This window comes from Lutra lutra, chromosome 2, assembly GCF_902655055.1.
Source record: "Lutra lutra chromosome 2, mLutLut1.2, whole genome shotgun sequence".
Taxonomy (NCBI): Eukaryota; Metazoa; Chordata; class Mammalia; order Carnivora; family Mustelidae; genus Lutra; species Lutra lutra.
This window is the reverse complement of record NC_062279.1, coordinates 81724432-81751964: the sequence shown is the minus strand read 5'-3', so window position 1 is coordinate 81751964 and position 27533 is coordinate 81724432. Positions and strand designations below refer to the sequence as shown.

Below are 27533 nucleotides of genomic sequence, written 5' to 3'. Positions count from 1 at the left end.
TGCTTGGGTGGCTCAGTGGGTTAAAACCTCTGCCTTCAGCTCAGGTCATGAGCCCAGGGTCCTGGGATCGAGCCCTGCATCAGGCTCTCTGCTCAGCAGGGAGCCTGCTTTACTTCATGTCTATCTCTCTCTGCCTGCCTCTCTGTCTACTTGTGATCTCTGTCTGCCAAATAAATAAATAAATTATAAAAAAAAAAAAGAGCAAGATCTGGAGTCTGGCTGCATGGGTTTGACCCCCCACCGTATCATTTTCTGAAGGTGTTATCTCAGAAAATTATCTCCTTTTCAATTTTTTTCTCATCCGTAAAATGTATAATATCAGGTCTCATGTAGATATGAGTTTTAAAAAACTCTTACTTGAAAAATGTAATACCTTCTATCACAAGGATACAAAACTCAAGTTGTCATTTTCAAAACAGCAGTGAAATAGTATCACATGATAGCTTAGAAAAAAATTAAATGGGTTTAACTATCAGCTGTTGAAGAACACCAAAAAATAGGAATTTATCTTTTTTTGTTGACAGGGATATGAATTGGTACACTGTATTTAGGTGATGATTTGATGGCATTGATAACATTTTATACAGCATAATGTTCAACCAAGCAGTTCCACCTTTTCTTTTTTTATTGAAGAGTAGTTGACACACAATATCCCATGAGTTCAGGTGTACAGCATAGTGATTTGGTGAAACTCTATGTTATGCTATGCTCCCCACCAAGGGTGCAACTATCTGTCACCATACAACACTAATACAATACCATTGGCTATATTCCCTATGATATGCCTTACATCCCCAGGACTTTTTCTTTCCATACCTGTAAGCCTATATGTCACCCTGTCCTTCACCCATTTTGCCCATCCTTTATTCCTTCTACTCTGGCAATCATCAGTTTTTTTCTCTGTATTTATAAGACTGATTCTTATTTTTGTTTGCTTGCTCATTTGTTTATTCATGTTTTGCTTTTTAAATTTCATCTATAGGTGAAATCACATGATATTTGTCTCTCTGACTTATTTCTGTTAGAATAATGCCCTCTAGGTCCATGCGTGTTGGTACAAATGGCAAGATCTCATCATTTTTTGGTGAGTGAGTGGTATTCCATTGTGTATATATATAAATGGTTGTGCGTGTGTGTGTGTGTGTATGTGCATACAACATCTTCTTTATCCATCTATCAATGGACACTTGGATTGTTTCCATATCTTGGCTATAAATAATGGTTATAAATAATATATATAAATGATATAAATAATGTGATAAACATAAGGATATATACACCTTTTTGAATTAGTGTTTCCATTTTCTTTGGGTAATGGCATAACTGTATCATTTGCTATTTCTATTTTTAATTTTTTGAGGAACCTCCATATTGTTTTCTACAGTGATTGCACCAATTTACATTCCCACCAACAGTGCATGAGGGTTCCTTATTATCCACATCTTCACCAACACGTATGTCTTGTCTTTTTGATGCTAACCATTCTTCCGGGTAAAATGGGGTATTATAGTGGCTTTGATTTGTGTTTCCTTGATGATTAGTGATATTGAGTATCTTCATGTATCTGTTGGCTATCTGTAAGTCTTCTTTGAAAAGATGTCTAATCGGTCCTTTTCACATTTTAACTGGATTATTTGTGGGGTTTTTTTGGTGTGGAGCTGTGTAAGTTCTTACGATATTTTGGATATTAACCCCTCATCAGATATATAATTTGCAAATATCTTCTCCTATTCAATAGGTTACCATATTGTTTGGTTGATCATTTTCTTCGCTGTGCAAAAATTCTTTATTTTGGTCTAGTCCCAATAGTTTATTTTTGTCTTTGTTTTGCTTGCCTGAAGAGGCATATTTAGAAAAATGTTGCTAAGTCCGATGTCAAAGAAATTATTGCCTATGTTTTCTTTTAAGAGATTTATGGTTTCTTGTCTCACATTTAGGTCTTTAATTCATTTTGAGTTTATTTTTTGTGTATGGTGTAAGAAAGTGGCTCAGTTTTATTTGTTTGCATGTAGCTGATCAATTTCCCCAGAACGATTTATTGAAGAGACTACTTTTTTTTTTTTCCTTTGTATATTCTTGCCTCCTTTGTTGTAGATTAATTGACCATACAACTGTTGGGTTATTTCTGGGCTGTCTATTCTGTTCCATTAATCAATGTGCCTATTTTTGTGCCAGTACCATACTTCTTGATTACTACAGCTTTGTAGTATATCTTCAAATCCGGTATTGTGATACCTCCAGCTTTGTCATTCTTTCTCAAGGTTACTTTGGCTATTCAGGGTCTTTGATAGTTCCATACAAATTTTAGTGTTATTTGTTTTAGTTCTGTGAAAAATACTTTTAACAATGCCATTTTTTTTTTAATTTTTATTAATTTTATTTTTTATAAACATATAATATATTTTTATCCCCAGGGGTACAGGTCTGTGAATCACCAGGTTTACACACTTTACAGCACTCACCATAGCACATACCCTCCCCAGTGTCCATAATCCCACCCCCCTCCCAACCCCCCTCCCCCCATCAACCCTCAGTTTGTTTTGCCATTTTTAATAATATGTTCTGCAAAAATGTTAGCCCAGGGGTACAAAGATGAACATACAAACATGTTTGCTGCAGCCTTGTTTATAGTAATAAAAATTCGTGACAATCTAAATACCTTAGTTTGGGAATATTGATGAAATTGTGATATATCCAGACCAGGGAATTCTAGGGAGTAGTTTAAAAGAATGAACTAAGTCTGTATCAACATGGTAATTTCTTTGTCAAATGTCAAAGGAATTTTGGAAATTCACAGGAAAATTGTTCTGTGCTCTCCTTAATTAAAAACATAACAAAATAAGAAAAACATAACAAAATCAGAAAAATAACAAACAAAATCAGTTCTAACTAGGGACTTCAGCTGTGCAAGTATACATACCAAATGATTGTTAATAGGGGTTGCTTCTGGGAAAAGTAGGGAGCCAGGAATTATAGCCTTTTAATGAGCACACTTGTTTAAATTTCTGTAAGAGTTTATTCCTGTTATTTTTGAGTTATAAACATTTTATTTATGTTACTGAGATAAATGTAAGGGCCAAAACATAAATAAGCTACTACTCTTTTCTTGAGGAAACTCTTTTCACACCATTAGTTCTGTACTTCCTCCTCTTATCAAAGTGAATGTAACAATGAAACAAAACCTTTGGATGATGTTAGAGTTGAAGCATCATGTTCCCTTAACAAACACGAGGGCATCATTTTACGAGAACCAATGCATCAAGTGTGAATGAGTCCATTGTGCTAAAGTTAATTCCTCCAGTTATTTAGCGATTTAGGAATGTAGGCTAATGGTCTAGAGCATTTCTTTGTACATTTACATAATTGCTTGTTATATGATATTCAAAAATTTTTCCTTCATTTAATAAACCTTTATGAGTTAACATATAAATGTTGAGGCATATAAGTAGAAACCTTCTCACTTGCCAACAAAAGGATGAGCAAGAAAGTCCTGCAAAAACTTCAGAGACCCTTTGAACCATCCAAAAGAAAGAAGGCTGTCAGATCTAATTTGAGAGCCTCCAGACAGGTAAAGCAATAAAGTTCTGTCTTTTCCTTTTTTAGCATGTGTCACCTAAAGGAAAATTCTTTTAAGTAGAAACCTTCTAGTTATTTGAAAAGTTTCTTTTTTTTTTAAAGACTTATCACAAAAGCTAACATTTTTATTTGTACTGAAATATCATTGAATCTGTATTTGGCAGAAACATAGTCCTTCAATTTTGTACATTCTAATTACAATCAGATAAGAGATGTGACATTTCTTTAGGCATCAGGATGAAGAACGGCTGTGGAGCCTAGGCTATCTCTTTTAGGCAAGACATAGACATAGACATGAAATAGAAAAAGCAAAACATTGAAGGAAGGAACAGGATAAACAGAAAGGAGAAGAAATATAAAAAGAAGAAAGAATAAAAGGAAGAAAGACTCATAAAAAGTTATAGAGAATGGCAGAATTTAATCTGCAAAAATTTATCATATCTCACACTCAATTTTACAGGAGTTAAGCTTGTAATGAATAATAAATATGCACTACTGGCATTTTGTATAATTTCTTTCTTTGATGTTTGGCCATACAGGCCCAAGTTTGAGCTCGATGGGACCTCTGAGGGCACGGAGACATTTGAAAGCTGCAATTTGCCAGAAGCATACAGCTGGCTGGTGTCACAACTGGGATTAGATGCCAGGCCTCCAGACGTTCAGCCTGGCACTCTTTATCCACAACATTCAAATCACAGCAGGGCATGCAGGGCCCAGAATTTACATAGAGCATAAGCCCGGCAAGAATTTGCAGAGTAGAACTCTGCGTATTTATGAGGAGGAAATACATGTCCAAGGGATGAAGAATGGGACTATCTTTTGTGAAATAGCATCTTATATAAACAGAGGTGATTCCCTTTCGTTTATGTGTCCAGAACCCATCATTAAAATTCACACGAGAGTTATTGCCTATTACTGCCAGGACTACTCTTGCTTGCTATCCTCAATGATGAATGAAGCCAGAATAAATGGTATAGATTTTTTAAAGCTGCATATAATACCAGCAATAGCAATAAACTTACGACATTTCACCTCGCTCAACAAACATAACAGGAAGGTCAGGAAGGATAAATGTTTGTTAGAGGGAAAGAAAAACTGTGTTATTACAGTTTCATTGTCTTCTACTACTGGGTGTTGATGTTGCATCCCATTTAATATTTGTATGAAAATGGGATCAAAATACATGCAAAGGAGATGCAATTTATCATAGTAAAGATTTGTGGCAGGGCTATAGGGAAAATCATCAATGAGGCAATTTATAGACGATGTCATTGTGGTGTCTGTGTATTATTCTTCACATTTTCTCTCTTTAGTGTTTCACTCAATAGCTATATAGTGAATAATTTTGCTAGGAACTGTGCTGGCCCCTGTGGAGCAGGAGTAGATGCAGAACAGTAAGCTTTCGAAAAGAGTTTTGTAAGAGGTGCTAACTGCTAGCTCTGGAGGGGGAGACATTTCCTGTCCATTGGCAGTGAAAGAAGGTGCCGTCCCCCTAGATATATAAACTTTAAAATGACCCCATTAATGAAAGGTAGATAGTTTTACTCCATCTCATTGTGAGAACAGACTATTGTACTTACCGAGGTTTTCCAAGAAGAAAAGAAAATATAGTTTTCTTTTTTTTTTTTTAACATGGAAAACAATTGTCCATGTGTGGTCTGTTATATCAATCACCTTTTTTTGAAGGAATACATGTTGTTTATGATACGTGCTTAAGCATGAACAACTCCATTGAATTATGTAAGTAAGACATTTGAGATTGTGAGACTACCTGAGGATGTTTTCAAATACAGAATGTGTTATTGGACATACGTCCAAGACAAAGAAGTTCACTTCTTTCATTAGCTTTCCAAGTGCACCCTGCATTTATAAAAATAAATATAAAAATAAAAGTTAGTAACTTCACCTCTCTTGGTGCACATTTTCCACATATCAAATATATTTTGAAAACTTAATAAGATTTTACAAATATTTCAGGGTTTGTTTTCTCATAGGAATGATTATGGTGTTTTGGGATTTGTTTGTTTGTTTTCCTATTATGGGAACTAAGAAACTAAGTTTCATGGGTAATTTTAATGAACACTAGTTATTTTGCAGTATGATAGTGAATGATGAAAATACTGTCCTGACATAATTCTCCCAGTATCAACAGAAATGAAATTTCATTGTTGGAAGCTCTTTTATATCTTTGTTATCCAGTTGGTTCAGATCCCATTCGTTTAACAAATAAGTAATGGTGTACTTGTGAAAATTCCTGAATTGGGTATTGAAGAGAATACACAATGCTCTGGTTGGATTTTCTGTCATTAGCACATTCATTTTATGATTTCTATTTCCCCCAACATTTCTTTCTATATTATCTAGTCTAAACTTTAAACCATTCCTCCCGGTTAGGCAGGAGAGGAATTAATATCCTTACTGAGTAGACAAGAAAACAGGCTCAGGTTCAGTGGCTCCACCTACCAGATGACCAGCGAAGGATGAAACTGGCCTTCCAATTCAGGTATCCTTATTTTGCTCTCACACTGAACTCTGATCTTAAGGAGGTCCCAAATCACCCTCCCTCCCCACACACATACCCAAGCTCAGTCAAACATACTGTACTCCCATGAGGGAGGGACTCATAATCAGAAAGTCATATTCAGTTGATGGTATGCGGGACAGACTTCATGGAAGAATTGGTATTTTAATAAGTAACATTTGTCAAGTGCCGGTTGTGTGCTGAGTAGTGAGATAACAGCACTTCATTCTCTGCTCTCAGTAAGCTCAGAGTTCAAGGGCAAAGCCAAGCAGTTATAACTCAGGCTAACATGCAAAAATTCAGAGTGCTTTAGAATCACATGTAGGAAAGGCATGTAACTCAGACCACAGAGAGCAGGTAACACCTGAGCACTATTAGGTATATTATTCTCTAAGCAGTGGGGAGACATCGATGGATTTTAAGTAGGAGCCTTATATCTGCCATGATAAGAAAGAGATTTATGATAAAAGGGGATATTTGCGAAAGTACTGCAGCAATCCAGCCAATAAATGTTTGAGGACCATATGAAGGCAATGCCAGGGGAGCTGGAGAGGACAGATTTGAGAGTCAAAGGGGGCAGTATTGGTGACAATTTAGTATGCTGGGGATTAAGGAAAGGAAAAGATGTGGAGGGATCCTCATATTCAGAAAAGAAGGGTTTTATTTGAACACATGAACACTTGCCTTATAGAATTGGTGAATTTGATGCTAAAGAAAAAAGACAAATACAATCTTGATGCATGATTAATAAATAGTTATTATCAACATTGATTAGAACATGGAATATAATAAGTAAGGGGGTCACAAGAGGCTTATATGGAACTTACTAGTTGCCAAAACTGTTGCAGCTCATTTTTTCCTTTTCTTTTTTTTAAAAAAGATTTTATTTATTTATTTGACAGAGAGAGAGAGATACAGTGAGGGAGTGGGAGATGGAGAAGGAGACTCCCTGCTGAACAGGGAGCCTGATGTGGGGCTCAATCCCAGGACCCTGGGATCATGACCTGAGCCGAAGGCAGATACTTATTGAGTGAGCCACCCAGGCGCCCCTCTTTTCTTTTCTCTCTCTCTCTTTTTTAAAAGATTTTATTTATTTGTTTGAGAGAGAGAGAGAGAGACCACAAGCAGGGGTGGGGGGACAGGGACAAGGGAGAAGGGGATGAATGAAGTAGAATAAAACAGAGACAGTTATAAATATCATGAACAGAAAAAAGAAGAGTAACGAAATAATTATTCTGAAATCTAGAAGACCAATGATTACAAGAGTTATGGTGCCACGAGCAGAAAGGGAAAAAAAAAATCAACACAAATAAATGATTTATAGGATAAAATTTTCAGGATTTCCCTCCTGTTTTTATGGGTGTAGATAGGGAACTAGACATTTTTCCAGTGGGTGATATTGGAGGGTGAGAGATTGGAGCTAAGCTAGCAATTCCAGCTAACATGCACAATATCGACCCTGTTTGCTGTGGCAGTTTCTAAGCTTAACACCAAGCTCATCACATTGAATGATGACAGTATGTATTTGTTCAGTAAATAAATAGACAAATGGAGACAACTGAGGTGCCAATGAAGTTGTGGGAAGCATGCATAAAAAGTTGAATTTGACCTTGTTAAAAGGAATGTGGCCCCTAAGAGACAAGCTACAAAAAGAGAAGAAAAAAACAATCAGAAAACGGACCCTTGGAGAATGCCTTTTTAATTTGGGATATGGGGGGAAAAATAAAAAAGGTAAGTGAGTGAAAGGTAATTAGAGGGAGAGGAAAAGTACCAAGAGGGTATTGTTTTACATTGGCAGCAATGCAGAGAAGGGATTGGAGGAGACCAAGACTAATCACAGGAGAGAGAGAGAGAGAAAGAGAGAGAGAGAGAGAGATGAGGAAGCAAGTTTTTGATTAATAAATTCAGAGAGGCTAAGAAAGCTTGATCTGAGAAAAAGATGATTGGCTTTAGTGAGTAGGAGATCATTACTGACAAATGATAGGGAAATTTCAATAGTAAATTCAGGGTCAAAATTTGCAAGAGGTTAATGTTAGAAGTTTAGTGATGAGAGAAGAGATATTTTCGGTGGGCTCCAGATTTTCAAGTCAGGACTGCTTGGTGATACAGCTTTTATCAGACTTTGCACAAGCTGCAAAGGGGCTGTCACCATTCCTGCTTATGAAGCAGCCAATGCTATTTCATTGAGGTGAATGGCAATTTAGTATAAAAAAAGGTAAAACAAAAAATAAATCATGCCCTGTTCTTTTTCTGCCTTTCTACTAAATAACCATCCAAGGTTCTCCAGACTCTGTCGAGTATGCTACATTAGCAGCACCAATGAGAAGAAAGATAGGAGGTGGATGCACCATCAGCATTGTTATTGGCTTATATCATCTGGGCTATAATAAAAAGTGGAATAATCAGCAAGTTACTTACACCCAGGAGATGATAATTTCTGCTGTTTTGACCTAAAGTGTCTTTTAAAAGGACTTCCCTTTGCTGAGCTTCTCAAAGTTGATATTTAATATTTTATTAAAGTAGAACTCAGTAAGAGCATCTTTACCTACCTTTTGCAATCAGTTTTGAGTCTTAAGACATGAATGAAATTCTAATACTAATCGGCATAATCATTTAGAAAGTTGTAAAAGTGTTTCATAAGGTGATTGTATGGGGCATGGAACTGGAGGTGAAACTGATCATTTCTGTTCCTTTCTCTGCTTCTGAAGATGACGTAGGAAAAGAATGAATATATGTGGGGTCCTGTTATTATCTAACTAATTTTAGGAAGCTACTTTTGGAATTATTCCACCACTTGTGACAAATTATTAGACATTCTCAGTGATAATAAATCTTCTGTCTTTGAAGATGGATATAAGTTAGGGAAATGGCTTTAAATTTGGAGGGATAGCTGGGAAATAAAGTTGAGATCACAATGAGAAATTTAATTTCTAATCAAGTGAAGAGTAATTTCAAGGCACTGCACCTAAGATTCTTGTGTGTTATGTCAACAGGGCCAAGTATTTGTGGTATATTGGGGGAAGCATCAGTGTTAGAATGCAAAAATACTCGGGTATTTAGGGGATGAAAGGTTACAAGTGTAGCACTAAGTTCTTTTGTTTTTATTTTGTTTTGTTTTATCTTGAGATGATCGCTGCAAACTGGATAAGCAAAATACCTCAGCTCAGGTCAGCATTCTGATTGATTCCTGGTTGTAAATCTCAATGATCTCCTCATCATGTTTGGGGACAGAGACAGGGACTGACCTAAGGTAAAGAGAGGGAGGTGAGCAGTGTTGTAGAAATGACTGTTAATGGTATATAGAAAAAGGACATTAAGAGAGAAATATCTAGAAAAAAGGAAGATACAAATAGACAATTGAATATTTACCATGAAAAGATAAAAGAGGGTTTGGAAGGACTGGGGATAGGCAGGAAAGGAAAGCCATTGTTACAAAATTATGCTCATTGGAGAATTAGCTGAATTTCCTGAAAAAAAGTGCCTTTGGAATCAGGTGAATTATAATTTCTTGTGAAGTCTTGTACTGCTTGTGCCTGTTGTTGGGCCAAAGCCAAGTGTTTCCAGATGGCCACAATAACCAGGAGGCCCCTTGACAACTCACTTCAGAGTCTAAAACAAATGCAAATGAAAGGTATGGCTCCTTATTACGATAGTCTATGCATTCAAACAGGAGCGTCCTTTATCAAGCATTCTGCTGATGGCTATGGCTGCTGTTCCCATCACAGAAGCTATTTCACTTACGATGAGAAGAAGAGGTCTCATTAATAAATCATATCACCTGATATTCCTATAGTATTTAGATGACATGCCAACACTTCACCGGAAAATGGAATAAAATAGACCCAGAGAGAATTTTATAGCAATTTCCCCCTTTTTATATGTCATATGGAATCATCAGTTTCTGAACAAACTTGAGATTTAAGATGTACATGTCAGTACACATATATCCATGTACAAAATAAGAAATCACCACAGAATTTGCCTGGAAGGGTTTTAATAATGAAGGGGTTTTTTTTTTTTTTTTTTTCCATTTATGTGAAGAATGAGCCAGGCCAACACATTAAAGTTATTTTCAACTTCTCTACTCAGACAAGGACCAAAATATGAACATAAGTAAAGGGCAGAAACCTCATCTCTATTATATGTTCAAGTTTGAAATGAATGTAAAGGAGTATATTCAGCTTCCTGAGATATATTAGACTATTCTGCAGAAGATTGGTAATAAAGGAGGAAGATGCCAATTGGTACATTACACAGATAAAACCTAGAAATCCTAGAAAACTTATGTTAGAAAGACAGAAGTGGGTTGAAGATTAGTAAATATATAAAGGAAAATGGGAATATTTGATAAATAAAAACCACTCAAAGAAATAGTCAGTCTTGCTTTCCTTTCCTTGCATGTCATTTAATACTTGCTAAAAATTATTGCCTATTATTTATTGATTGTCTGGAATTGGTTATTAGAATCTGTATGTATTGTAGCAATGCTCTTATTCATGAAGCAAATCTATTTTTCTACAGATATTCTATTTTTGAAAGGAAATAGAATGAAATGGAATTGCATTAGTTTTTTTTTTTTTAAGATTTTATTTAGTTATTTGACAGAGATCACAAGTAGGCAGAGAGGCAGGCAGAGAGAGAGAGAGGAAGGGAAGCAGGCACCCTGTTGAGCAGAGAGCCCAATGTGGGGCTCGATCCCAGAACCCTGAGACCATGACCTGAGCCGAAGGCAAAGGCTTAACCCACTGAGCCACCCAGGAGCCCCGGAATTGCATTAGTTTTATCCTTTAAATGGGATTAATTCATTTGAAAGGTATTATGGTATTATGCTCTAGCTTGTTAGATTATGTTACTGGATAGCTTATTTTCATTTCCTTGGATTGAAATGACCCTTGAGATTTAAAGAAAATATCAGCTATTTAATCATTTAAAGCTATGTAGTTGACCTGAATTGGTGATCTTAAGCATTATGGCATGTATGGTTTCTATAGGGCACTTCAGAGGAATCAGTCTTGGACAAAGTAACTATTACTTCTCAGATATTTTCAGATTTGTGTTTCAAAAAATTATTCTGGCTTTATTGTAGAGTACTGAACTAAAGGGGAATACTGGATGAAGGAAGAAATTTGGGCAGGAATTCCAATAATCCATGTGGGAAAACAGTATTACCCATTAATTGAAAGCATGGACTTTGATTCCAGATGCCTAGGTTTGAACACAGCATCTTTCACTTACTAGCTGTGTGACTTGAGGCAAATCACTTAATCTTGTGTTTCAATTTTCCTATCAAAATCCCTATTTGGGAATAATAATAGTTCCTGCCTCAAGGGTGATCATGAGAAATAAATGAGTTAATGTGCCATAGAACATGCCAGTCACAAGGCAAGTACAATGTAATAATAGGTTGTTAATGAACTTGGATGATTGAGATGGAGCTACAAACAAGTGGACCACATTTGAATATATTTAGGTATTAGGTTAAACAATAATTAGTGATTGACTATGAGGGAGAAGGTCGGAGGAGGTATTGTCTTATGCCATTTAGTGTATATCATTAGAGGGTAAGGGATTTTGGAGTGATAGGGACTTTCAAATAAAATATTACCGTTTTTTTAGGGATTATGGTCCTAAATCAGAATATTTGGTAATGTTCTTTGTTTAGTATGGGTAAGGGAAGTCCATGAGAAAGATTAAAATTCGGGTTTCTGAACTCCATTTAATTGCTACTTGACTGAGAGATCCAAGGTTAGAGGTCTCTTTCTGGTGATATGTCTCTTTGTGTATGTTGTGAGTCTTGCATTTGGTTTTTCTTAAAGAACTTTGGGTCAGCATTAGAATCCTTCATAAGCCCTCTGACCTTCTAGTATGAAGCATCATTAACACAATAAATCCTTTTAAAGAATCAGATTTTAGGGGCTGCCTGGGTGGCTCAGTGGGTTAAGCCTCTGTCTTCAGCTCAGGTCATGATCTCAGGGTCCTGGGATCGAGTCCCACATTGGGCTCTCTGCTAGGCAGGGAGCCTGCTTCCTCCTCTCTCTCTCTCTCTCTCTACTTGTGATCTCTCTCTGTCAAATAAATAAAATCTTAAAAAAAAAAGAATCAGATTTTAGAGGGAATGAGATGTTATGAATGTGTATAAATGCTGGGTAACTGTAGTTGGTTCTTCATATAATTAATGATTGTTACTTACACTTTTTTTTAGAGATTTATTTATTTCTTTATTTGAAAGAGAGACAGAGTGTACATGTGTGAGTGTGGGGAGGGACAGAAGGAGAGAATCCTCCATCTCCATTGAACATGGAGACCACACTGGAGCTCCATCTCAAGACCCTGAGATCATGACCTCAGCCAAAACCAAGAGTTCGTAGCTCAACCAAACTGAGCCACCCAGGAGCCCTTAATTTTTTTTTTTTTTCAATGTGGCTATCCTAAAATAGTTTTCCACTTACATGGTTTGTTTAAAAAAAAAAAATGTATCTATTTTCTTATAGCCAAAATTACTTTTTAATGCTTTATAATTCTTTGAATTCCTCCAAGAGAGAGCTAAGTAAATAAGTGCTCAGACAGGATGGATCATTGATATAAATTCTGTATTTTTCCATTTTGATTTTTTTCTGTTTCATATAAAAGAGCATTAAGTTTTAAGCAAATCTACGTTACGGTATGCCAATTTCAGTGATTTATCCTTTCTATTTTTCCTATTCAGTCTGCTCCCAGTTTTCAAGAGGAGTCTATGCTATTTTTGGATTTTATGACAAGAAGTCTGTAAATACCATCACATCATTTTGTGGAACGCTCCATGTCTCCTTCATCACTCCCAGCTTCCCAACAGATGGCACACATCCATTTGTCATTCAGATGAGACCTGACCTCAAAGGAGCACTTCTTAGCTTGATTGAATACTATCAATGGGACAAGTTTGCATATCTCTATGACAGTGACAGAGGTAAGTGACAATATCCCTATGTCTTTGTAATGGGTCAGATTAAATGCCTACACTTGACACTTATATGAGATGTTATGGAGCAACACAAGCCAGGTGTGTTAAAGTCCAGGGGTCACTTGATTTGATTTTTCTGTGTAAATGAATAATGCAATTTGAAAATTGGGAAACGTATTTAGAGTTAAAAAAAAAAGTTGTGAATGTTCATTTTAAAAATAAAGATCCTGTCAACCCAATACCCAGATGATCAGTTGTAATGTAAATAGTACCTTCTGAGATTCGGAGTCAAGACACTATTAGTTGAAGGTCACTGAAGTGACTGCCTTGAAAGTTGGTCAAAGTGAAACTGAATGGATATTTAAATAAGGACTTCTAGAGAAATTTGTAGCAATTAAATATTTTCACATGCAGAAGTTTTATGAGAAAGGTATGACCGTTATTAACCTTGCTTTAAAATGACATCCCTGAATCTCAGAGAAGTTAAAGGACTTGCTCATGTTCCGTTTGAGCAGCAGTACAATTTGACCCAGGTCTTCTGACAGCAGACCCATGAATTTTTGTAATTCTAGGTTTATGATAAAATGTTATTGATTATCATACTAATTGGATAGAGTCTTGGCTCATTATGCTAAAGTTGTATTTTCAGGGGGAGTTACTTCCTTCGTGTTTTCCATATCTCTTGTTGCAAAGTTCATTATTAGTAGATCTGCTTGATGTATGTGTCATAGAATCCCAGATGTTCCTTTTAAAAGTTTTATTTATTGATTGATTGATTTGAGTATAGTTGATACACAACGTCACAGTAGTTTCAGGTGTACAACATAGTGATTTCAACAACTCTGTACCTTGTGCTTTGCTCACCACAAGTGTAGCTCCCATCTGTCGCCATACAACACTATGACAATACTACTGACTACATTCTTTTATTCCCAAGACCTATTCATATCATAACTGGAAATCTGTAAATCTGACTCCCCCTCACCCATTTGCCCAATACCTCACCCTTCTCCCCTCTGGCAGCCAGCAGTTTGTTCTCTGTATTCTCTGTTTTCTGTATTTTATAGTTTGTCTTCTGTATGTATAGGTCCGGTTCTGCTTTTTTAAAATAGAGTCTGATTCTGTTTGTTTATTCATTTGTTTTGTTTTTTAGGTTCCACATATGAGTGAAATCATATGGTATTTGTCTTTCTCTTTCTGTCTCACTTTCTCCTCCTGTCTCTCTCCTTCTGTCATAATAACCCCTAGATCCACCCATGTTGTAACAAGTGGCAGGATCTCATCCTTTTTTATGGCTGAATGATAGTCCATTGTATATATACCACATCTTACTTATCCATTCACCTATTAGTCAAGACTTGGGCTGTTTCCATATCTTGGTTAGTGTAAATAAATCTGCAATACTCATAGGGGTGCATAGATCTTTTCAAATTAGTGTTTTCATTTTCTTTAGAATCTTGGATGTTCTTAAATATTTCTGGGTCCAAGATTTGGCTTCAGTGGGTGTACTTTCTAAAGCTGAAGGAACATTTTGTGTCTGTTTGCATATGTATTTTTCTAAAGACAGTACCCATAATCAAACTCAAAAAGATTAAGAACCGCTATTGTACGAGTACCCAAGTACCAGATTGGGCTTCCTTCAGCAGCTTGCTTCCTGGAGTATTTAAAGGTTCCAATGAAACCCAGAAGCCTGTTTCAACCAATATAGGGCACCTTGTTAACCCACAAGGGCAGACAAGAAGAGAGCCAGCCGTCAGTCAATTCGCCATTGATTAGTCTGTAGTCATTTGCTGCAGCAATCCCACCTGGAGTGCTCAAGCTAGGTGTCTCATTCTCTGCCTTGTCCTCCGAGTCTCTGGAATGAGAACACTTGGTGGAAAAGCCTGTCAGCACTCTACAAACTGAAAAAAACGTTGCTATGTCAACAACTTCTCCCCCCTGCTTTGGGAAGGGAGAGCTTTGCTATTCCTATGAGGAATGAAAAATTAAAACAGAACCATTTAAAAAAATATGGATTGTAATGTGCTGGATGATTCCGAAGCATACTTCCTATTACTGTGATAAAAGGCTTACAAAACTGACCTTATTCATAGGTTTTCCTTCTGCTCTCTGCTATGTCCTTTAGAACTCTTGCATTAATAAGGCTAGTCTACAATCTGCGAGTATGCTGAATGTCTCTTTCACCCTTGCACTCTGTTGGCAGTGATTTCTACCAGGGAAATATATTTTATCTCTGGACGCTCTTTTTCATTGTCTTTGCTCCAGACCAGGCCACCACCACATGTTCCTTCTCTTCCCTCTCCATTTCCACACTTGTTTCTCTTTTGGGCGCCTGGGTAGCTCATTTGGCTAAATGACTGCCTTCGGCTCATGTGATGATCCCAGAGTCCCAGGATTGAGTCCCTCACTGGGCTCCCTGCTCAGTGGGGAGGCAGCTTCTCCCTCTGACCCTACCTCCTCTTGTGCTCTCTCTCGCTCTCTCTCTCATTCACTCTCTCTCAAATAAATAGAATCTTTAAAAAAAAAACTCATTAAAATGAAGGTAAAATTGAAAATCCCTAACATGGCTCTCAAGTCTGGTTCCTGCCAATTTATGCTACTGTCCTGCTCACTTACTAAACTAAATCCATCTAACTAATCTTCTTTCACAGTGTCCAGATACACCAAACCAAACTCTTTCCCCTCAAATATCTGGACACACCTCTGATTCTTTCTCCCCCTTCACAGTTCAGCTTACAGAGCATTTCCACAGAGCTTCATTTCATACTGTTCTTCTCTCACGAAGAAGTCTCCTCTTTTCCTAAGTAGGGCTTATCACAATTTGTAATTAATATTCATATCTGTTCTTTCACTCAAGAACTGCTATTGAGCTCCCACAATGCTCGAGGAATAGTTTTAGACACAAGGCCTGGCATTTTGTCTTTTATTTGTACCCTGGATGTGAAGCCCCAGGAAGGCAATGTTTAGGCAATACCCATTACACTGGGGGTCCATTTCCTTACTGTACACACAGAACTTAAGATGATTCTGGAACAGAGCTGATATTGAATAAATAGTATTAATGAGTTAAGCTTCTGTGTATTTTAAATTTGAGATGATTTGAGAACCCAAATCTCACTGGCTAAATTGAAGGATCAGAAGATGATTCTGTTTGACAAAGCTGAAGGTGGCATTTTTACTGTGGGGGTTGTTGGGGTCCGTTATCAAAGGAACGAGACTGAGACAAAGTGAAAGTTATGCAAAGCGTTATTCTATACCAAGCATTAGAAGTTAGACTGACTGGCCAGGGGAACAAGACTAAGACAAAGTGAAACTTATGTAGAACTTTATTCTATGCCAAGTATTAGAAGTCAGACAGACTAGCCAGGGCCGCCTCCGAAGAGAGCGACCCCCTCCCGATCTCACAGGCTGGTTTTATAGGGCATAACTGAAGACCCAAGGTACGTGGCTTCTATTGTTAAGGCGCTTACTCCTGGAATCGACACCTGGAACTGATACCAGGAACTACTGGGGCGTCTATTCCCAGAATGAAGTCCGTGGATGTAAACAACAATATGGCTACCTAGGCAATATGGAGTTGTTCTGGCTAAGCAGCCCTAATAGTTAAACAGGTTTTAACATTAAATTGGCCCTAACAGGGGTATGCTTCACCCTCACTGTGACTCCCTCTAGGTGAACCTGAACTTTTGAGAAAAGTCATATAGACAACAGAGGCCATAAACAGAAAGAGAGAAACTCTCATATTTGGAGAGAGATACTGAGGGCAAGCTCTGGGAGACAATCAGGTGAAGAAAGATGAGTTCATGAACTTGTGAAAAGAACATGAAACATTTTGAAGTGATTTTATAAATACATAATTTGGAAATATTAAATGAAACTGAAGTGATGAGATAATCTCATCATTAAATTTTACAAATTGACTTGAGTTTAAGTTCATCTTTTGAGAGAAGAATATTAGAGTTACAGTATTATATGTTACAGTGAAGTATTATATGTTAAAGCCAAAAATGGCCTTATGGACACATTTCCAAGGTATTATATAAAATGGTTGCTTCTGTTTTAATATGAACAATGTTGTGCTGAATCTGAAACTCTTCAGAGGTAAGTGTATAAGACTCAAAATAGCAAAAAACTTCATTTTACATAGTGTTTTACTTGGATTAAGGAATGGGATTTTGCTATCCAGTTTTTTTCTTATTACTGTCCTAGTTTATATAGCTTTGCCATCATATTACATTTTGAAAAGTTCATTTGTGCATGTATTGTATGACTGGCTTTCTTTTCTTCAGCTGCTAACCTCATACCCTTCAAGGAAGCACCTCCTTATTTAGTGTTATGTGATTATGAGCATGCATCTTTTTTCCCTTTATCCCTGCTATGCATGCTTTAAAAATAGATTCCATGATTTCATCTCCATGTGTCTCTACATGCTTCAATTTTAAACAATTTGGTCTGTCCTTGATGTGGCACTCTCTCTACTTCTTGGATTATAAGGTTTTTTTTTTTTTTTTTTTCAACTTAAAAAATATTTTAATTTCAGTTAGTTAACACACATTGTTATATTAGTTTTGGTGTACAATAAAGTGATTCAACACTTCCATACAACACCCAGTGCTCATCACAACAAATGCAGTCTTCAATCCCTGTCACCTCTTTCACCCATCCTCCCAATCACTTACCCCCTGGTAGCCATCTTCTCTATAGTTAAGAGTTTGATTCTTGCTTTCTCTCTCTCTCTCTCAATTTCTCTTATTTTTTTCCATTTGCTTGTTTGTTTTGTTTTCTTAAATTCCAAATGTGAGTAAAATCATATGGTATTTGTCTTTCTCCAACTGACTTATTTTGCTTAGCATTATACTCTCCAGCTCCATCTGTGTTGTTGCAAATGGCAAGACTTCATTCTTTGTGTATATAGAACACATCTTCTTTATCAGTTCATCAATTGATAGACCCTTGGGCTGTGTCCATGTCTTAGTTGTTGCAAATAATGCTGCTATAAACATAAGGGTTCATGTATCCCTTTGAATTTTTTTTATTATTATTTGGGTAAATACACAGCAGTACAATTGCCAGATCATAAGGTTATTTTTAACTTTTCTAGGAACCTTCATCCAGTTTTCTACAGTGGCTGTACCAGTTTTTATTACCAAAAATTCGTGAGGGTTCCTTTTTAGCCACATCCTTTCCAACACCTGTTGTTCCTTGATTTTAGTCATTCTGACAGGTGTGAGGTGATATCTCATTGTAATTTTGACTTGCATTTCCGTGATGATCAGTGATGATGAGGATCTAGTCATGTGTCTATTGGCTATCTGAATGTGTTCGTTGGAAAAATGTCTATTCATGTCTTCTGCACATTTTTAATTGGATCATTTGTTTTTTTTTGGATGTTGAGTTTTATAAGTTCTTTATGTATTTTGGATACTAATCTTTTATCAGATGTATCATTTGTAAATATCTTCTCCCATTCTGTACGTTGCCTTTTAGTTTTGTTGATTGATCCTTCATCATGCAGAAATGTTTTATTTTGATGTAGTCCCAATAGTTTATTTTTGATTTTGTTTCCCTTGACTCAGGAAACACATCTAGAAAGAAGTTGCTATGGCCAAGGTCAAAGAAATTACTACCTCCTATCCAAATTCTAGGATTTGTATGGTTTCAGGTCTTACATTTTTATCTTTAATCCATTTTGAATTTATTTTTGTGTAGGGTGTGAGAAAGTGGTCCAGTTTCATTCTTTTCTCTGTTTCTGTCTAGTCTTCCCAACACCATTTGTTGAAGAGACTGTCTTTTTCCCATTGGATATTCTTTCCTGCTTTGTCGAAGACTAATTGACTATATAATTGTGAATTTATTTCTGGATTTTCTGTTCTGTTCCATTGATCTATGTGTCTGTTTTGTGCCAGGACCATACTGTTTTTGTTTGTTTGTTTGTTTGTTTAAGATTCCATTCATTCATCTGACAGACAGAGATCACAAGTAGGCAGAGAGACGGGCAGAGAGAGAGGTGGAAGCAGGCTTCCCGCTGAGCAGAAAGCCCAATGTGGGGCTTGATCCCAGAACCCTGGACCATGACCCGAGCCAAAGGCAGAGGCCCCAACCCACTGAGCCACCCAGGCACCCCAGGACCATACTGTTTTGATCACTTGAGCTTTGTAATGTAACTTGAAGTCCAGAATTGTGATGCCTCCAGCTTTGCATTTCTTTTTTAGGATTGCTTTGGCTATTTGGGATCTTTTGTGTTTCCATACAAATTTATGATTATTTGTTCTAGTTTTGTGAAGAATGCTCTTGGTATTTTAGTAAGGATTGCATTAAGTGTATAGATTGCTTTGGAGAGTATAAATATTTTAGCAATATTTGTTCTTCCAATCCATGAGCATGGAATGTCTCAATTTCTTTCTGTCATCTTCAATTCCTTTCATCAGTGTTTTATAGTTTACAGGTCTTTCGTCACTTTGATTAGGTTTATTCCTAGGTATCTTATTATTTGGGGTGCAACTGTAAATGAGTTTTTTTCTTAAGTTTCTCTTTCTGCTGCTTCATTATTGGTGTATAGAAATGCAAGAGATTTCTGTACATTGATTTTATATCCTGCAACTTTACTGAATTTGTGTATGAGTTCAAGCAGTTTTCTGATACAGTCTTTTTAGTCTTCTATGTACAGTATCATGTCATCTCCAAATAGTGAAAGTTTTACTTCTTTCTTACCAATTTGGTATCTCTTTTTGTTGTCTGATTCCTGTGACTAGGACTCCAGTACAATGCTGAATAAAAGTGGTGAGAGTAGACATGCATGTCTTGTTTCTGACATTAGGGGAAAAGGTTTCAGTTTTTCCCCATTAAAGATAATGTTAACTGTGGGTTTTTCATAGATGGCCTTTATTATGTTGAGATATATTCCCTCTGAATCTACTTTGTTCAGGGTTTTTATTATGTCTGGATATTGTACTTTGTCAAATGTTTTTTCTTTTCCTGCATATTTTGAATTGTTCAAATGTTTCTTATCCTTTCTTTTATGATGTGATGTATTATATTGACTGATTTGTGAATATTGAGCCACCCTTGCAACTCAGAAATAAATCCTACTTGATTGTGGTGAGTGATCTTTTAAAAATGTTTAAATGAATTCAGTTTTGTAGTATTTTTGAGAATATTCATCAGGAATATTGTCCCGTAGTTCTCTTTTTTAGTCGTGTCTTTATCTGGTTTTGGTATCAGGGTAATTCTGGCCTCATAAAATGAATTTGGAAGTTTTCCTTCCTTTTCTATTTTTTGAATAGTTTCATAAGACTACATATTAACTATTCTTTAAATATTTCGTAGATTTCACCTGTGAAATCTAGGTGAAGAGTTACGTGGTCCTGGACTTTGGTGTGTTGGGAGTTACTTGATTACTGACTCAGTTTCTTTGCTGGTTATTGGTCTGTTCAAATTTTCTATTTCTTCCTATTTAAGTTTTGGTAGTTTATATGTTTCTAAGAATTTATCCATTTTTTTCTAGGTTGTCCAATCTGTTGGTATACAAGGTTTGTTTTTTTTTTTTCAATTTTTAATAATATTTTCTGAGTGTAGAATAAAATATAATGGCTTTTTAAAAAATATTTTATTTATTATCCATTTGAGAGAGAGAGAGAGAGAAAGCACACAAGCCATGGGAAGGGACAGAAGGACAGAGGAGAAATAGGCTCCCTGCTGAGCAGCGAACCTGATGTGTGTCTTAATCCCAGGACTGGGGGATTATGACCTGAACTGAAGGCAGACCCTTAACCAATTGAGTCACCCAGGCACCCCTATATTATTAAATGTTAATTTCTAAATATACTAATTGATGTTCTTTTGAGCAGCATGGGGCCAAAGCTTGAATATGGCTCATAACTTTCTACCCCAAATATCAGCTGGATGAAAAAAAATTTTTTTTTCTATGCTTATTTATTGCACTGCTCCTAACTAAGACTACCCTTTAAACCCTTCCTCCTCCCCACCATCCATCAAAATGCTGAACAACAAGTCCAGGAGTCCATGTCCCAATTATAAACAAGGCAGGACATGGATGCATGTTGGTCTTTGTAGAGTTCATCTTCTAGTTCAAGTTTACACATGAAAGCAGTGCTGAAAATGTTCATTTGGTGACTGTGATGTTTTAGGACCGCTGTCTTCTCTTTATCCAAGCCATATTGCAGCAGCCTGTGACTTCTTGATGAACCAGTGTTCTTCCTAAAAGCATATTATTATTGAGGTGCTTGGGTGGCTCAGTCATTAAGCGTCTGCATTCGGCTCCGGTCATGATCCCAGGGTCCTGAGATCAAGCCCCGCATCAGGATCCCTGCTTGGCAGGAAGCCTGCTTCTCCCTCTCCCACTCCCCCTGCTTGTGTTCTTCACATCTCTTGCTGTGTGCTCTCTCTGCCAAATAAATAAAATAAAATAAAATAAAATAAAGCATATTATTACTTCAAAGACAGTAGGTAGATAGATCTTCAATACATTTGAAACTATAGAGTAATGGGTTTACCTATGTTAATGCATTAAATATCACCTTATGTATTAAATTTGAACCAAGACTTTAATCAAAATGTGTCTCTTATTTATTGGTCCAGTGTCAATAAAGTAAGACAATACACTTCTATACATAGTAAGTAAAACTAGAACTAATGCTTTATATCTTTTTGTCTTGATTTTACTTTTAAACTATACTATTTGTTCCCTGAAGGGAAGGCTCTTTGATTCCAGTTTCAAGAAGAAATCATGCATAGAATAAAAGTACTTCCAAATTATAAATTTCTTTTCAGATGTTCCTGAGAAAGTCAATGAGGGAAATTTATGTTAATCTAATCTGCCTAGGCATGCTGCCATGATTTAGTGATCATAAATATTAATTTCTGTGCCTGAAAGATGAATAAGGGCAGTGAATTTTAAATGAAACAAAGAAAATATTTTTGAAAAGAAAGAAATGATCTGAATGAAATATACCTATTTGCAGTAATCATTTTTAATCTACCTGCTAATATACCAATTAAAACATTTAGACTTTACTTATCTTTAGGCTGATGACGTTTCTATAACTCTCTCACGGTATTATTAACATTAGCTCAAGATGAAACTGTGAAGTACTGATGGTAATACTTTGGAAGAGTTTTAGGGTGATTGTCAGCTCACAAATAGGTTATACAACTATAACTAGTTTTGCAACAATTAAGCATTTGAAGTGGTAATGTAATCCAACAAAACATAGTCTAGCTATTCTTTATTTTAGCCAAAAGCCTGAGAATTTATAGAGTTTAGAACTTAATTTTAGACTTTGTAATATTCTTGAGTTACTTTAAAATGCATTTTAAATATATGATTTAGGAGGAATTGTTAATTTTCTGTTTTTTTTTTTTTAATTTTCAAATTTGTAGATGAACAACTGTGTATCTCAAGCTTTCTTTGTTCTGAGTAATTTGGTAAAAAGAAATCAGTTTCTGCTATAATTCAAATATCCTGATACAGTATGGATACTAGAGTAGAACAATTAATACTTACTAATAACTTGAAGTAAACCAGTATTTTTAAAGAAGTCCCACTGTTCATGCAAGTTTATAGTCTGGTTAAAAGATGGAGGTATTTATGATGATAATTTTATGCTAGTTTGTGTGGAAAGGAAAGAGTAATTATCTCAGGTAATATTGTTTTCCCTAATTAGAATGTGGTACCAAGAGACCAAGAAATGAATTCGTGTTAGGTTTGAAGAGGTTAATTTCACCTCAATAGTTGTAACATATATTTTCAGTGATTTTTAAAATGATCTGTTAATTTTAAACTAACCAGAAATAACACAAAAGTCTTAGTTGTGAGGAAGACACAGATCAAGTTAGGAGCCTAAGAGGTTTGTTACTTTACTGAAAAAACGAGTCTAAGAATATGGATTACTAAGCATGGGACAGCAATCTCTTTAAATCATGAGTCAGACTATATTATGGACTGTGAGTTACTTCTGGCTGTTCCTAGATGATTTAATATTATTCATTGTCTTCTGATGACACTAAATTAATCAAATCTGATATTGCACCACTTGAGCTACTTAGCTTCTTAGTGGATGTAATGTTTTTAGGCTTCATAGGTTACAAAACATTAATTCTGAGAGTTTGAATAAGAGAAAATCCACACCAACTGTGAGTTACTTTTGGCACATAGAATGAATTCTTTGAAAACTCAACTATTTTTTTAAATGCCTTCTTATTAATATATTACATTATATCATCTTCCTTTTTTTTTTTTAACAAGATGAACTGCCAATGTTAGGTATAGAAATATCACTTGATTAAACTGATTTACAAATCATTATTTGTATCTAAAATTTCTTGTAATATATATTGAAAGATGCGATAGAATATCAAGAACATCACCACTTGAAATTTTAATATGTGGTCAACTTCATAATTAAATAAAAACAAAAAATAATTTCTGCTTAGAATAAAGGAATTGCAGTGTTATATGATAAGATGTGGATAGCATATGGAAGATCATTCATAGATATAATGTTTTTAAGGAGGTAACAAGGAAGTATTAGTTGCATAAAGATTAAAATTTGTGAAAAAGTAGGACCTAGATAGTGAAAGAGGTTTAGAAAATTAGCTATTTTTCCTACTCGGGAAAGAAGACTGGATAGATTTAATAACTGTTTTCAAGCACTTTGAGAGCTCTTGAATTGATCATGATGGCCAGCTGTATGTTCTATCTTCACTGATGATGAAAAACAGGAAGAGGGTTTGAATTATACCATAGAATGATTTATTTATAAGTAGTGGATGGAAATCATAGGTGATCCATGAAGTTTTTAAAAGAAATTTTATCATTAATAGATTTTTTTTTTTAACAATGGAAAGCTGTCTCTTGTTTAAGTTATTCTTTGAGAAATTCCTGTGTTTCCTGTTTTTGGTACATGACTGGACAGAAGAAACAATTATTGTTGTTTTGTCAAAAAAAAAAAGCACACAAATTCCCTTTAAGTTCAGTTTATGGCTCAACTTCCCAATTTGAAATAAAAATAAATTATTTTCAATTTTCACAATGAAATGTTTTAAATAAAAAATAGAATAGTATGAAGATCCCCAAGGATTCTTAACTCAGCTTTGTTTTTTTTAAAGAATTTATTTTTTTATTTGACAGATAGAGGTCACAAGTAGGCAGAGAGGCAGGCAGAGAGAGAGAGAGAGAGAGAGAGAGGAGGAAGCAGGCTCCCTGCTGAGCAGAGAGCCTGATGTGGGGCTCAATCCCAGGACCCTGGGATCATGACCTGACCCGAAGGCAGAGGCTTTAACCCACTGAGCCACCCAGGTGCCCCATTAACTCAGCTTTGTTAATGACAAATGTACAAGGAATTCCTGTATTATTATCTATATCCCTGTCCTTCACAATTGTTTTGAAACAAATACCTGCCATCATGTAATTTCATCTGTACATATTTCAGTTTGTATTGTGAAATAACCACAATGTCATTATCATATGCAGGCAGGTTTACAGTAATTCATTAATATCATCATCTATTTTTCCCCACAGTTTATTTAAATCAAGATAAAAATGAGGTATTTATCCCCCAATTGGTTGATATCTTTCTTAAGTCTTTAATAGCATATGTAGAGTTTCCATTTGATGATTGCAACACTCTGATATTTAGCATATTACTCTGCCACGTATTATAAATCGGTAGCTAGAGCTAGAAGTCTGGCAAGATTCATGTTCATTTTTTGGCAGGAATACTCCATAGATGATGTTAAATATTCCTATTTAGAGACAGGTAACTTTTGCATTTTAGCAGCAGTTAATGATTTTTACCTTGATTCATTAATTCACTATGTGTTAAAAGATGGTTGTAATTCTGAATCTATATTCCTTCATCATTTGTCATTTGTCAGCTGGACAAATGAGGTTTTCCAAAAAAGGAAAAGCTGTCTTAACTAATTATTACCTAATTATTAGGTCATAAAGGAGGGGTAGGAAAATGCTTGTTTCTTTTCCTTTATTTACCAATTTCAAATTTCAAAATAATAACTCAGCTCCTAGTATTCTTCAAAGGCAACCAGATATTTATATGTATTTAAATATCACTGATTCAATTTCTTTGCTGGCTATCAGTCTGTTCAAGTTTTCTATTTCTTGCTGTTTCAGTTTTGGTAGTTTATAATTTTAGGTATTCATAATAATTCATGGGTTTAAAATATGTTATATATTTAAGTCTTTTGCGGTTATTATTCCTATTGATATCCAAATTGCCTCAAATTTACTTGATCTTCATCACATTGACTCCTGAGTCTTTTGACACAACTCTGATAGTTTTGGAGAGCTTCTCTGCATTTTGTATCACAAGATGTTCTAAACTAATCTTATATACTCTTGGTCAGTATTGAATCAATACAATTTTTAATGCCGTTTCCAGGTTCAATAGTTTTTTTTTTTTTTACAATGCACATATTTTTGCCATAGTAAGTAGGTTGAAAATAAAGTGTAGTACGTGAATAAAATTTATAGATTAGTGTGATCATATTAGGAAAATCCCACATTTTATGGCTAAAAAGAAATCAGCATTCTTCTGAGAAAGATGTAGGACTTTCTGGAATCAGAAAGATGATGTGATGAGTCCTGAATTCTTTTTGGAGCCCAGATTTTGTGTTGTTCATTAAGCTATTAATAGAAATGATGAATTTAGGTTGGCTGTGAAGACTTGAAGTGATGTGGAAGACAAGTTAATGTATTGCTTTTCCTAGTGCTAAACTGAAGATTTAACTTTAGGGAATAAGTTCCCCAATTATTTTCCTTCTCAATCCTATGGATGAAGTAATATATTTTTATTAAAAATACAAAGAAATTTTCTAAGTCATATGATGTTATAAGCAAAGTTACTGATAAATAGTAAACAGGTTTTACATTTGAAAAGTTAAGTAAATGTAACAAATCTGAGCTAGAAAACTAACTGCTACCATCTGGTTAATAGGTGAACATTTTAATCTCTATGGGATCAGTCCCAATAACAAAAACATGATGTGACAGAAGGCTGAGGAAAACAACGGCTGACTGGAAGACAATAGCAGGAAATATAACAGCCTCATTGAGATTATTGGCTTGTATGCTCACAGAGACTCATGTAGATTTGTCTCCCTGAAAATGTTTGCAACATTTTCATTTAACATCCTCTTGAGGATGTTAATATGAAATGATAGGTTGTCATATGTAAAGAAACAGTCTTTCCCATTCTGTAAGAGAAAGAAATGTGTGTCATGTCTTTGGATCTCACATTAACCAAAGGTATCACAGACATTACTCTTTGGTAATATCTGAAAGAAACAGCTGAAAGAGCTGAAAGAAGGGGAGACTATCCCCCCGAAATATGGTTCTTTCCATCAGAACAATAGCATATAGATAAAAGAGTTTTTGATGTGAAGTGGAAATAATTCAATGTTGATAGAGATCCTCACTGTAGATTTTTTTTTTTTTAAGATTTTATTTATTTATTTATTTGAGAGAGAGACAGTGAGAGAGAGCATGAGCGAGGAGAAGGTCAGAGAGAGAAGCGGACTCCCCACGGAGCCAGGAGCCCGATGCGGGACTCGATCCAGGGACTCCCAGGATCATGACGGGAGCCGAAGGCAGTCGTCCAACCAACTGAGCCACCCAGGCGTCCCCTCACTGTAGCTTTTTAGAGGAGTCAGCATCCCCTCAGTTGCACAAAAATATCAGACTTAAAAATATATTTGCTGTCAATTTCACAATGTAATTCTGAGTTATCCAAATATCTTTTACGGTCATCATTTTTCTTTGCCTTCCTAGGCTTATCAACACTGCAAGCTGTACTGGATTCTGCTGCGGAAAAGAAATGGCAAGTGACTGCTATCAACGTGGGAAACATTAACAATGACAAGAAAGATGAGACATACCGATCACTTTTTCAAGATCTGGAGTTAAAAAAGGAACGGCGTGTAATCCTGGACTGTGAACGGGATAAAGTAAACGACATCGTAGACCAGGTTGGCTACTCTGTTTTCTAATGGCACCAAATATAGAATGTGCGTGCAGTGTCAGCATTTGCAGCCAGTATTCGTGTGGGTGCTGAACAGCAGTTTTTCCTTTATGGTTTATGTAGGATGAAGCAAAGGTCATCAATTAAATTACCTCTGGTTTCAGTTAGCAATATCAGATGGTCTTCAATCATGCTGACACACCATACTAATCATTAACTATATTTAATATGTAGCTACAGAGTCTTATGTTCTATATGATAAGCATTGCCCTAAAGTTTGATATTTTTAATTGGAAATTTAAAATTGTTGAACATTTTAGAGGTAAAGAAATGGCCACTAATTAAGTGAAAATAAGGCTGGGGTTCTAAGAGAGAAATGAGTAGTGTATGGCAAAACATGGAGAACATCAAATATTAGAGCACAGTATGGAACATTGAGCCTATGTTGTCTGAACGTATCTGTGTTCAGAGAAAGCCTGTATTTATTTTTCCAAGATTTTTG

General features: G+C 35.7%; 1 protein-coding gene across 3 annotated transcripts in view; it reads left to right on the top strand.

Annotated features, from left to right (window-relative positions):
* GRIA2 (glutamate ionotropic receptor AMPA type subunit 2) overlaps window positions 1–27533 on the top strand; it is a 157682-nt gene that overhangs the window by 65160 nt on the left and 64989 nt on the right. For all 3 annotated transcript variants that reach the window (XM_047717815.1, XM_047717814.1, XM_047717813.1), the window contains exons 3-4: window positions 12804–13043; window positions 26842–27038. In XM_047717815.1, the coding sequence (XP_047573771.1) occupies window positions 12804–13043; window positions 26842–27038 (437 nt within the window). The remainder of the gene's footprint in view (window positions 1–12803; window positions 13044–26841; window positions 27039–27533) is intronic.